General features: G+C 25.8%; 3 protein-coding genes across 4 annotated transcripts in view; 2 read left to right on the forward strand and 1 right to left on the reverse strand.

The window, feature by feature from the left end:
* Positions 1–940, reverse strand: part of LOC112693256 (structural maintenance of chromosomes protein 4) — a 36,646-nt gene extending 35,706 nt beyond the window's left edge. Inside the window, exon 1 of the mRNA XM_025568239.1 lies at positions 296–940. Coding sequence (XP_025424024.1) covers positions 296–643 — 348 coding nt within the window. The 5' untranslated portion in view covers positions 644–940. The remainder of the gene's footprint in view (positions 1–295) is intronic.
* Positions 941–1,073: 133 nt separating this feature from the next.
* On the forward strand, positions 1,074–5,892 carry LOC112693257 (minor histocompatibility antigen H13). The gene is made up of 8 exons (XM_025568243.1): positions 1,074–1,412; positions 1,478–1,576; positions 4,350–4,432; positions 4,518–4,692; positions 4,753–4,936; positions 5,018–5,141; positions 5,208–5,396; positions 5,761–5,892. The coding sequence occupies exons 1-8, from the start codon at positions 1,221–1,223 to the stop codon at positions 5,810–5,812; spliced, it is 1,098 nt and encodes a 365-aa protein (XP_025424028.1). The 5' UTR covers positions 1,074–1,220; the 3' UTR covers positions 5,813–5,892.
* A 4,299-nt stretch (positions 5,893–10,191) lies between these two features.
* On the forward strand, positions 10,192–12,703 carry LOC112693268 (proteasome subunit alpha type-4-like). 2 transcript variants are annotated; one of them, XM_025568258.1, is made up of 7 exons: positions 10,192–10,209; positions 10,561–10,603; positions 10,688–10,850; positions 10,929–11,095; positions 11,156–11,286; positions 11,345–11,468; positions 12,397–12,703. In XM_025568258.1, the coding sequence occupies exons 1-7, from the start codon at positions 10,207–10,209 to the stop codon at positions 12,585–12,587; spliced, it is 822 nt and encodes a 273-aa protein (XP_025424043.1). In that variant the 5' UTR covers positions 10,192–10,206; the 3' UTR covers positions 12,588–12,703. The 2 variants fall into 2 exon arrangements, with proteins under 2 accessions (XP_025424043.1, XP_025424042.1); XM_025568257.1 differs by lacking the exon at positions 10,192–10,209 and adding an exon at positions 10,290–10,393.
* Positions 12,704–12,769: the final 66 nt, after the last annotated feature.

A 12,769-nucleotide genomic window follows, 5' to 3' on the forward strand; every position in this document is an offset into this window, starting at 1 on the left:
AAAGAAAAAAAAAATACCAGTGATATACAGATTTTATGATACATTTAAAATATCAAATTATATCGATAAATAAAAGCAGAATATCGATAAATCAAGCCCATACCTAATTCATATATTCTGTAGTTATACTAGATAATATAAAATAAAGGTGCTGTCTCTTAGCAATTAAGAATGATTCATTAAACCATCAATATTAATAATTAACTTACCTATTTATGATTATATTAAATTGTGAATCTTTGATAAGTTATGAATTACATTAACTATATTATTTCATTATATAATATATACTTACATTATCAAAAGTGATTTTTCTTTCATCTGCATCCTTTAACAATGTATCCATTTCCACGAACCATTTTATGTTTGTTACATACATATTGTTTGAACTGCCTCTAGATGAATTCAATTTCTCAATCTTTTTTTTCTCTTGATAGTAGGTGGATTTTAAATTCCGCATTTTTGTTTTCGCTTCTGCTACATTAAATCCAGGTATAGCCATCTCATTCACAATGTTTTGAAAAGAAGATTCCCGCATATGTTTATTTTTATAAGAAACATGTTTAGGATTCCAGAGACATTCATATCGCTTAAATTCCTGGATAAACTTAATTGTTGTTTCTGCTTTCCATTTTTCTGACATTTTGAGCTTATATAAAATAACTTAATGAAATCAACGGAAAATTTCTTGAATATCACAGGACGCACGCAAAGGTTAATTACCAGTCATTGGTAAACATAACAGATTTCTAATCATTCTAATCATTCGCACTCCTCGTTTTACTAATGATTATGTACTATGTTTATTGCCTACATCACGGACTAAGATTTATATGTACATCTGAGTTTGCGGTTTACGTGCAAAATGTAAACAAATAGTGCGAGTTACAAGTACTAACAACAATTACTACGTATCGTCATGACTTATTGATAAGATCAGGTTGACCGTATAATCAAAAATAAATTCACGATTCTCAGCTGACTTATCACTTATCATTAGTTGACGTGCACCAATCGTTGGTTTTGGTTTACGTCAACATTTTACTCCGCCGCATACTACCAAACTCACTACACGTCCAGTGATTGTTGCGTGTAGGCTGTGATGTGGATAGATTTCACTTTTAGGAATTAACATTTATTTCAATTCAACTATTTAACAAGTTAATAGCAATTTTTACCATTTAGTTAAGTTTCATTTTATCAATTCAATTTCTTTGACCATGGCTGAAGCCGTGGATGACATAGTTAAAACTATAAATGAAACAAATGGTACAAATACGGAGACATTCTATAAAAGAATTCCAGCCACTACTGAAGGTATGCTGATTGCATATACCAGTTTAGTTATCATGGCTTTAGTACCAATATTTCTTGGATCGTTCCGATCAGTACGTCTTCACATGCAGAACAAAGTTAGTATTTTTAACAAAATAGTTATATCTTATCATTATGATAAAAATCTTATTTAATATTTCAGTTAAAAAAAGAAGTTCCTGAGTCAATGACAGAGAAAGATGCTTTAATGTTTCCATTGATTGCCAGTGGAGCTCTTTTTTCATTCTATTTAGTGTTCAGGGTAAAAGATTAATTTATTATTGAAGTTTATCAATATGTAGTTAATGGTGTTCACAAATTTTGGTCGGGAAATATTTCAATTAATATAAGAATTACTAAAAAAAATTACTTATTCAATTCAATAAAAGTACAACAAATTATCATAGGGCAGTAGTCTAACATAATTGAAACTCATAGTATAGCTCATAATGATGATTTACAATGACTTATTGATTGAAGTTTTTTATTGTTTAGCTAAATTTAACTAATGACTGATTTTTGTGAATCACATTAAATCAAGTTAAATTTAATTATTCTTTAAGGTTTTAAGTAAATAATAACCAGGGCTCGAGACTTCTAGCTCTGAAAAACCATGAAATATGAGCTATAATATGCCTTAAAAAATAGTAAAATATGCACTATAATATGCTCAATAAAAAAATTAAATATGCTCTAAAAAAATCTAAAAACATTTATTTCAATTAATTTTTATTCTGAAAATATTTATTTATATATAATCCAATTCTAATATACATTCACGAGTGTTTTTCTTTTTTTCGACCATTGTACATACATATCATTTCTTCATTCTATAAAAATAATTGGTAAAGTTCAATAAATCAGTTAGTAAGTAAATATTATAATTTAAAAATAACAAATTATAAATTTTGGTTTTTACCTTAAAAATTGCACTATATTATCACGCGTATGTGAATATTTTAAAATTTGAACGAGCTTCTATTATTGGTTAGAAATGTTTTGTACGTTGAAAATGAATGTTCTACATCGACCGATGTGATAGTGGCGAACTTGAAGTACGGAACATCACTACAAGTAATATCATCTGGAAAACTATCTAATTTTTCAATGTCTCTTATACCCAATAAAATGCGAGAAATTTTTTTTTAAAGTGATAGAACGGTATTTTTTTTAAAACTTGTTTTAATTTTAACTGTATTTTCAATCCAATTGGACCTCGTAGAGTTTTAAAAAAATTTTCTACATTTTTCTTAAGTATTTCAATATAGTCAGATAATAACAACCCATGTGTTTGTAATTTTTTGAAAGATGTAGTAAGGGACAAAGAATTTGATTGATTTGATAAAAATAAGATCTTCGTCTATTCTGTTTTTATTGATACATTTTGTTGCTTCTTTAATGCTGACTGCATCGTCATTGTCAAGTAATTCAAAAAGAAAGCTGCATTTACTTTATAAAAGTGAATGATTGAACGAAATAGTTTTTAGGCCGAATCTGCATTCACATTGAACAGTTTTAATATAAACGCGGCTTTATACGTTTTTACATTTTACTTTTGTAAAATAGAAATTTACCACTTGGTGCTCACAAAACTCTCAAAACTACTTCATTTTTTTCAGTTAAACAAATTATATGCAAAAAATAGCATGATACTTTAAAAAATAGTAGAAAATATCTAAAAACCCTAAAATGTATCAAAATATGCTCTAAAAATTTTTAAAGCTGCATTCCTTTTACTATGAAACGGATTTGTAGCTTACTCTGCTATATTTTAACATCCTATGAATAAATATGCAAATGCTAGAAGTCTTGAGCCCTGATAATAACTGATGATATTTATGTTTTAAATATCTAATAATATCTTAAAACCATAAAAATTGAATGTTTTTTATCATACAATACTTAAAATATTATTTGACCCCCTTAAACAATATAATTATGATTGAATGTGCACATAGTATATATATATTATTACACGGTTAAATAATTATGAAATAATTTGTTACTTTTGGATTGCTAATCTAAAAATAATATTTATATTCTCTATAAATTTATAATATTACTGCAATACCAATGTCTAATAACTTTTCAAATACATATTTTTAATACTTTTTATTAAAGTTCACTATTACTTTTTCTTTTTTTTTTTTTGTAAAAACATATAAAATTGATGCTAAATTATTTCAAATAATAAACAAAATCAATAAGATTAAATTAAGTTATGGTGTGTCTTTATCAAAAGTGATATGAGGATCTGATGTATGTAGAAGACTGGAGAGATTAACCGTAAAAAGTTGGGAAAATAAGTAAAAAAAAAGATTTCTGATAATATCTAAGGTTAGACTCTTAAAAGTGATATTTCTAATTACTTTGCAAGTAGTGATAAGTTGTGGAAATATTTTTAAAAATAAACTTGACTTGTTACGCCTATGATTTATTATCTGGTTTGGAGACTATAAGGACTTAGAATCAAGAAAATATATGTACAAATTATATGTTATTCATTTTTTTAATAATATATTCAAAACCTATATACTCTTATACACTGAAAACGCATAATGAAGGTTAATTCGGTTAGTTTTTAAATCAAGGAAAATGGATGGTGAGTGCACCTAAACTTAATTTAACAATATATCAAATCTTATTTGTATTATAATATACTTATATATAGCTGAATAAAATAAAATCAAAATTGTCATTCACATTTACATATGGCTTAATTAAAAAAGTATTCTTAACCAGTGGTGTATACAGGATTTTTTTTCGGGGGGGACAAGGTAAAAATATAACACATTTTACGATTAACAAAATTATGAAAATCCTTTATATATTTTGACTTAAATAATAGCTTTGATAATAGAATAGACTATTCTATAATCAATGATATTAGGTATTCAATACTAGCTCTTCATATTTCAAACTTTTAAAATTTGTAAATTTTAACCTAGACATCGGAGAAAATTTCGAGGGGGGTTACAACCCCTTAACCTCCCCTGCATACGCCACTGTTTTCAATTATTTTTTTTTTTATTTAGATATTTTCTAAAGAGCACATCAATTTGTTAGTGACTGCCTATTTTTATATTCTTGGAGTGGCTGCTTTAAGTAATCTTCTTGGGTGAGTTCAAGTTTAACTTTAAATATTATAGTAAATATATAATAATATTTGAAGTATTGGTTTCTTTTTTTTTTTTTTTAATTAGTAATCAATTCAGTTCCATATTACCAAAAAGTATACCTAAAACTAAGTACCAATTACAATTTACTGAAGGCGCAGGCGATAAAAAATTGGATTGGATAAATGTTAAATTTACATTACATGATGTAATATGCTTTATAGTATGTGGAATATTAGGATCATATTACCTGTACAGCAAGGTATTTTTATTAATTAATACCTAATATTTAGTTAAAATTATAATTTACTTTTAATTTTAGCATTGGATTTTAAACAATATATTTGGATTAGCTTTTGCTATAAATGGAGTGGAATTGTTACATCTCAACAACATTAAAATTGGATGTATCCTCTTATGTGGTCTATTTGTTTATGATGTATTTTGGGTATTTGGCACCAATGTTATGGTTACAGTTGCAAGATCATTTGATGCTCCTATCAAAAGTTAATTTCTAATTAGTTTATAAATATCATTGTGTTATAATGTTATTAATTCAATTAATACCCCATACATTTTTGTTACAGTTATATTTCCACAAGATTTATTAGAAAATGGAATTTTAGCTTCCCAAAATTATGCCATGTTAGGTTTAGGTGATATTGTTATTCCAGGAATTTTTATTGCATTCTTATTAAGATTTGATCAAAGGTTAGTATATACGTAAGGTAATTTATTAAAACAAATATTTTATAATAAATTTATTATATTTTATAGTTTAAAGCGTAAAACAAATTTGTATTTCAATACAACATTTTTGGCATATTTTTTGGGATTGCTTACAACTGTATTTATCATGCACATTTTTAAAGCTGCTCAGCCAGCTTTGTTATACTTGGTACCAGCCTGTTTGATTACTCCTTTATTGGTGGCTTTAATAGCTGGAGATTTTAAAGCTTTAATCAGGTAATCGAAATAATTAAAATTAAATTTTTATGTAGATATTTAATTTATAGGTATAAAATAATATTTTAGATTATATCGGAATGTATTTTTACGTTGTATTAATTTTGAAATGTAAAAATACATACTGGTGTAATCCAAAATATTAACTTTGGAATTACAAAATGTTTGTCACTTTTTATTAATTAATAAAAAGATTTTGAGCTGGTGTTAAGGTGCTCTTGTAGTTACTTATACTATGTTAGGTAACCATTAATATGATGGGTATCAAAAAAAAAAAAAAACCATGATTATTATATTAATAATTTATAATTTTTATTTAATATTATATATTAAATAATTATTTTTTGATTTTATAATTTCACAGCTATGAAGATCATAATATGGAATCAGAAAAGTCTTCCAAAAAATCAAAATGAATACTAAAATAGTGACTAATTTCACTTTTTTTTTTCTATGGTGTGTTTTAATGTGTTTAATTAAACCTGTGTTTCAATGAGGTGTTTCTCTTTTTTTCTCATATTAACTATGAGATTTATTGAATTCTCTAAACAATTTATAAGATTTTGTTGCTTTATTTTCTAAATCTATTGTTAAGTTCTTATTGAGTATTCCAAGTTTATAATTTTATGTCTTATTCGTGTATTTAATATGCCTTTTCATTTGACCATTTATGGTAAATTCCTTAAAGTCATTATTTTTAAGTTTTGAAACTTAGTTAATTTACTTAAAATTTAAAAAATAGTTCATCGATAATTTTTAGTATCAAATATAGTGAAATATAATAATTATTCGTATTATTTAATTTGTAAAAGAAAACTACAGTGTTTGGTCATGTTTTTATTCTTCCAATTATGATTGATTTAATCTGATCTCGATTTAGTTTTGTAAAATAAGAACAATGTCATTACTCTTTTCACCATATATATTATGTATATTGATTTTATACAATTCTATAATTATATGTATTAATATCCTATTTTATCAATAATTTTAAAAATATTTGTTATCATTTGTTGATTTTTTTATTCTTATTATAAGTTCTAATATATTATACATTTTAAAAATATTATTTAATTATAATAGTCCTGTGATTTGTGGTCACTCCCAAAGTGGTAATTTAAATTTATTCATTTTTACATGTATGGATTTATTCTTTTGGAACAAACTACTTACAAACTATATTACCACAGATTAACAAATTACATTAATTACTATTATTTCATGTATACTGTAATAATAATAAAGATTAATTTTGAAGCATAAATGTTTGAATAGAAGCTGGATTACAGATAGTTCATATAGCTAAAAGTAAAGTAATAATTTTACATTGATACTAGGAATGAGCATACTCAATTGTTGAAATAATGATAGATTATGTAACCGATCAGTGCATTTTATAAGGAATTTTTACTGGATGTCAAATAGTTTTTTTCTCAAAATAGTTGATATACAATATAGTATGATGGTATAAACACAGAATATATTAAATTTCTTAAATCTACTCTGTGGTAATAATTCACATTAGCTCCGTATAATAATTATTAATAGTAAAGAAGGTAAATATTGAGACTATGATAATGTATTATATTACCTGTTAACAAATTTATCGACCGTGCATTTAACCCATAGAGTTATTACTCAATGATTGAACCTAACCTAACCCAGTCTTTTAAAATGTTATCAACTTGGTGACGACATATTTTTAATGAGCGAAATTTGTATTGTCTAGTTTAACTTAGTTAAAAAAAGATACTGTAACCGTTTGATTTTTCACTAAAGTACTCATCGCTCGACTTCTTGAGTCAACGTACCATACTATATGGACAGGGGAAAATGTAGTCCAGTGGAGGAATCGGTTGGGTATGTGGTATGTCCAGCCAACCACCGATAAAATCTGGTCACTCTTTTACGTAAATAGAGTATACATTATTCGTAAAAAAATTTTAGAATCCCAAGTCCAAAACTCTGAAAAAACGTAAATAATTGAATGAATATTATAAATTATTAATTTATTACTTTGATACGTACGTACATAAATGTAATTTCTTACGATTACTACAACACGGGGACCACATAAATAGTATTAAAATCTTACATTAGAATACCTTTTATTATAATCATATATAGACACCAGTAGCGTGGATTCAATGACTACAAGGTCGTAGGATAAGACAATTACGAAAATACACGTCACACGATGTTTTATCGTAGTTTAATATAAACACATGTGGAAAGTAGCTATGTGTAGGGTAGTCCTGAGAATTTTAAAGGCCTGGGTCAAATTAATTCGGGAATTCAATCATCACAATAATATACGAGTATGATAAAAAAAATACACTTCGCAAAAAAAAGTTCGCAAAATGTCAAATATAATTTTTCAAACCTTAACCAATGAAGTTCATTTAAATGCATCGATTCAATGAATTGCATTTTTAATAACTTCTCGATCATGTATTACCAGTTACCACATTTATTAAAAATTAAATTTATTACTAGATGATTTTTAAACAGTCATAGAAAATAAGAACTTCGATGTTGTCACGTAGATATTTGCGATAGGTAACGAATTTCTACGCAAATTTGGATAAAATTATGTTATTCTTTACACTCCAGCAATAACCCATAATAAATTACAGTTATAACTATTTAAAAATTAGAGTAGGTAATTGAAAATGTAGCTTGTATAATAACGTTTAAATATAAATTTAAGTTAAATTAATTAGGCTCTATGACTTGCAGCAGTCTCTGAACGTTGACTATTCAAGTTCTGACTCAAGTATACGATAAGCTGTGGTGAAGGGTGGTCATAATACCCCTTCAATAATTGGGTTTTTAATTTCTCAGTTGGCCATCTAAAAAAAAACTAATCAATTACACATATTGGCCAATAGATTTGTAAAAAAATTATGACAAAGGTTAATTACAATTGCTATTAATGAATTGATTAACGTGTATTTATTGTTTACTTAAAATTATACTTGAAATAATTCATACTTGAAAAATTATTAACAGTAATGATGAAATGACTTCGGTGAAATAACGATAACAATTCTTTGATTGAATTGTTAAGTTAGTCAAATTACCAACTTTAATCCCCTCCCCCTCAATAAAATCTTCAGTACACCCCTAACGATAGCTAACGACCAGGGTTCGTAAGTTTATGCTCTAAAAAATGCCTAAATAAGCATGCATTTTTGCACTTACAAGTGGCAAAATATGCTTTGAAATATGCCTTAAAAAGTTAAAAAATATGCATTTATATGCACTAAATATCTAAAATTATGCACTTAAAAAATGCTTCCTTAGAAAATATAAATAATTTTTGAAAGAACATGAACTACCTACCTATCCATTCATTTTTTTATAGCTATATTTTATTTTATGTCACAATTAAAAAAAATAGATTTTAATTGTTATTTAATACTATTCTTAGCCTTTATGAAATGCATATAATGTACGTCTTAGACAGTAATTAATTTTAAATCTGAATCTTTTGAAACAAATTTATTCATTAAATGTACGAGTATCAAGAAGATAAAAAAAGAAAAGATAATACAATTTCTATTTTTAATTTTATATATATTTTCCTTTTAGATTTTTGATAGATTCTAATAGAATTTTGTATAATATGCCCGATAAAATATAAATAAGTCAAATATACAAAAACATGCAAAATAAGATGTCACATATTTAACCGTAATACCTTGAAATGAATTTCTATGTCATCTAAAAGTAAATACAACTTTGCAAGATTGATATGCATGAACTTACGAGCCCTGCTATTGACTTATATAGAAACGCATGTATTTTAACGAATCGGTGTAATTATTACAATATAAAACAATAGTTTAACATAACCCAGACTATATCAGGGTAAACGTATTATTTTCTTGGGAAAAAGGAGAAACACAAGGACGGGATACCTATATAAGGTAGTCTCAAATAGACCAACGTGTTTTAGTCTGATCATAGCACCTTCACGCCAGTTTACTTAATAATTCAATTAATTGGACTATTTAATAATATTATATTATTATTTTATAATAAAAAGAAACTTATTTAAAATTCAGGTAAGGATGTTATATTTTAGAGTAGTATAATATTTAACGAGTCCATTGAGTATTTGAATAGGCATACAACATACCTATAGGTACCTAATTCGATATACCTATATACATATATCATACAGTGGCGTAATTAGGAATTTGGTTTGAGGGGGGGATTATAGGTCTTAGCAAAATATGTACACCTTATACAGTAACCCCCCACCACCAAAACAAAATTTTTAATAATAATAATAATAATAGTAATCGTAATAATAATAATAATGATAATAATCATATAATCACGATATAATAAATGAAAAAAAAATTACATAAAAAAAGTTTTTAGGAGGGATCCATCCCTCTAATCCCCCCTTTAATTACGCCCTTGATATCATACACTAACTGATGTGAAACGTGTATTAAAACCTAGAAAAATTGATACTTAAAAATAAGACCTACAACAAAAATAACTCCTAGGAAAGGGCCTAATATAATTACCGCACACGGGTCTCCTATTTTGTAGTTACGGCACTGAGACCACGGGCATCTTTTTAACCATGTTCTGGATGCACAGTGCAAAGATTTCAATGCTAAACTTAAAATTGATTATTGATATCTGTGGTATCCATTGAACTCTATATGAATATATAGTTCAATGGTAGCACCGTGTATGATATTCGACCACAGTCTTAAATATTTTCTGAATTATCTTAGCCGGGTTTTCGACTTATCTTAAATGATAAAGTTATCAAGGATATTATAAAATGGTAAAATTACGCTGCGCTATTCATATAACCTTAAATAACAGAATTTCAAATTTTATTTTGAGTATTGTCATTGTTTATCAATAGTTTTGTATTAGGAACCATTATTTTCTATTTACAATATTAGTTAATAATTATTTTTGCAACAAATTTGTTTTTACTTAGCTTTAAAAAAAAAAAAAAAATGGTAATTTTATTATTTAGTAGTATTAATGTAAATTTCTATATTCAATACTCATTATACTTCAGAAGTGTTGAGGGTTCAATTATATTTAGAAATTATTTTAGTATAATTAATTTAATATATATACGTATTAAAATTATATTTTCCTTTAAATATTTGTTTGTTTTTAGGCACGGAGATATGATACTAGAACAACAATATTTTCTCCTGAAGGTAATATTACATGAATCTATCTTAGTATTAGTCTTATTAACAACTAATTAACCATTAAATAATTATTTATTTATACAATTTTAGGTCGATTATATCAAGTTGAATATGCTATTGAAGCTATCAGTCATGCTGGTACATGTTTGGGTATACTAACTAATGATGGTGTTCTCCTTGCAGCTGAAAAACGGAATGTTAATAAATTGCTTGATGAGACTTGTGGTTCAGAAAAAATTTATAAACTGAATGAGTAATTAAGCTGTTCTTAGTTTAAAACTACATAATATAACTTTAAATACTTAATCTAAAAAAAAAAAAAAATGTTTAGTGACATGGTATGTAGTGTTGCTGGTATTACTGCGGATGCCAATGTCTTGGTTACTGAACTACGATCAATTTCAGAACGATACCGTATGCAATATGGTGATTCTATACCATGTGAACAACTTGTTTCATGGTTATGTGATGTAAAACAAGCTTATACTCAATATGGAGGTAAGCAATGTCAAATACTTACAAATTTAAGTGCTCTAATATTATTATTATTATATTTAGGAAAAAGACCTTTTGGTGTATCAATTTTGTATATGGGCTGGGATTCACATTATGGTTTCCAACTGTATCAATCAGATCCTAGTGGAAATTATTGTGGCTGGAAAGCAACTTGTATTGGAACCAATAGTGCTGTATGTTTTAATTATTTTTAAAACCAAGCAATCAACTTTTATTTATTTTTCATTTAAGGCTGCTATTGCATCATTGAAAACTGAATATAAAGAAGGACAGATGACATTAGACGAAGCAAAAAAATTAGCTGTGAAAATTTTATTCAAAACTTTAGATGCAACAAAACTTACAGCTGATAAAGGTATATATTTGAACTATATTTTTTAAATATATTATATCTTTAATTAATTATTCTAAACTGCAAAAAAAATAAAAAAAAAATACATCTAATGTTTAACAAATAATATACACAAATCTATAAGTGATTAAATGTATAGCTGGTTGGCATTTTGACATCTTATTGAAATGAAAATATTAAAAAATATTTTTTTGGTATTTTTTTAATTCAATACAAAAAAACTTCATGTTATATAATACCAGTTAAGTTATTCCATTGGACTAACAATACTTTCTTAAAATTTCAAATTTCAATTGACCGACGATTATTCGATAGAAAATTTTTATATAAAGAAAAACTCCTTTCAACGTTAACATAATATGCATATGAAAATGTGCACTTTTTTCCTAAATTTGACCAAATTTTTTTTTTCATCAAATATGCATTTTTAATTTTTGATTTTTAAATTCACTTTTGTATAGCTGAGATTTCTATCTTGGTCTGTTATAAATTGAGAGAATATAGAACAATATGCATTTCCTACAACTTCCAAGTTATAGTTATTAAAATTGATATTACATATATTATTAAATAAGGCATCCAATCATTTTTAAATATAATTAAGTTCGTCAACTGTAAAACTTTTAATGTAGTCCAAGCTTCAATTATAACATAATATTTTAACTGTAATAACATCCATATTCAAATTTGGTGGTAAAATGGTTCTTGGTATTCAGTAACTATTGTAAAATAAAAATTAATCCAGTCATAAATTATTAATATTAGAATAGTGTAATTGACAACATACAATTTTCTATATTTAATAGAAAACTGTTGTAACTTATGAGTAATTTAAATGAAATGAGTATTGAAATTTTTAATGCTACATTTTTATTAAAGTTTTATAAGTTGTAATATTGACAACTCTACAATTACAATTTTTTTATTTTAGTGGAAATGGCAACACTCAAACGTGAAAATGATCAAACTGTCACTAATATACTTGAAAAACACGAAGTCGAAAAACTTATTACTGAATATGAAAAAATGGAAGCTGAAATTGCTGCAGCAAAAGCTGAAGCTAAAGCTAAAGAAAAGAAAGAAAAAGATGCAAAAGAAAAAGATCAATCAACATCAAACTAATGAAATGATTACAAAATGTATAATATGTAATGAAATCGATAAGAATTTTTTTGGTAATGGCTTGTTATTTTCATGCTTTTGAATAAAAACAACAAAAACATTATATAATTATACCACTTGGTTTCACTAGTCAAGTTTTTAAAATTAATGATATTAATATAAAATCCAAACAACAATTTATT

The sequence above is a fragment of the Sipha flava genome, unplaced genomic scaffold (assembly GCF_003268045.1).
Source record: "Sipha flava isolate LNK unplaced genomic scaffold, YSA_version1 83_pilon_pilon, whole genome shotgun sequence".
Taxonomy (NCBI): domain Eukaryota; kingdom Metazoa; phylum Arthropoda; class Insecta; order Hemiptera; family Aphididae; genus Sipha; species Sipha flava.

Coding starts and splice junctions, on each gene's coding strand:
- LOC112693257 (XM_025568243.1), top strand. CDS start 1,221: ATGGCTGAAGCCGTGGATGACATAGTTAAAACTATAAATGAAACAAAT. Junction 1,577..4,349: donor CATTCTATTTAGTGTTCAGG/GTAAAAGATTAA, acceptor TTTTTTATTTAG/ATATTTTCTAAAGAGCACAT. Junction 5,142..5,207: donor TTATTAAGATTTGATCAAAG/GTTAGTATATAC, acceptor TATATTTTATAG/TTTAAAGCGTAAAACAAATT.
- LOC112693268 (XM_025568258.1), top strand. Junction 10,604..10,687: donor AACAATATTTTCTCCTGAAG/GTAATATTACAT, acceptor ATACAATTTTAG/GTCGATTATATCAAGTTGAA. Junction 11,287..11,344: donor GTATTGGAACCAATAGTGCT/GTATGTTTTAAT, acceptor TTTTCATTTAAG/GCTGCTATTGCATCATTGAA.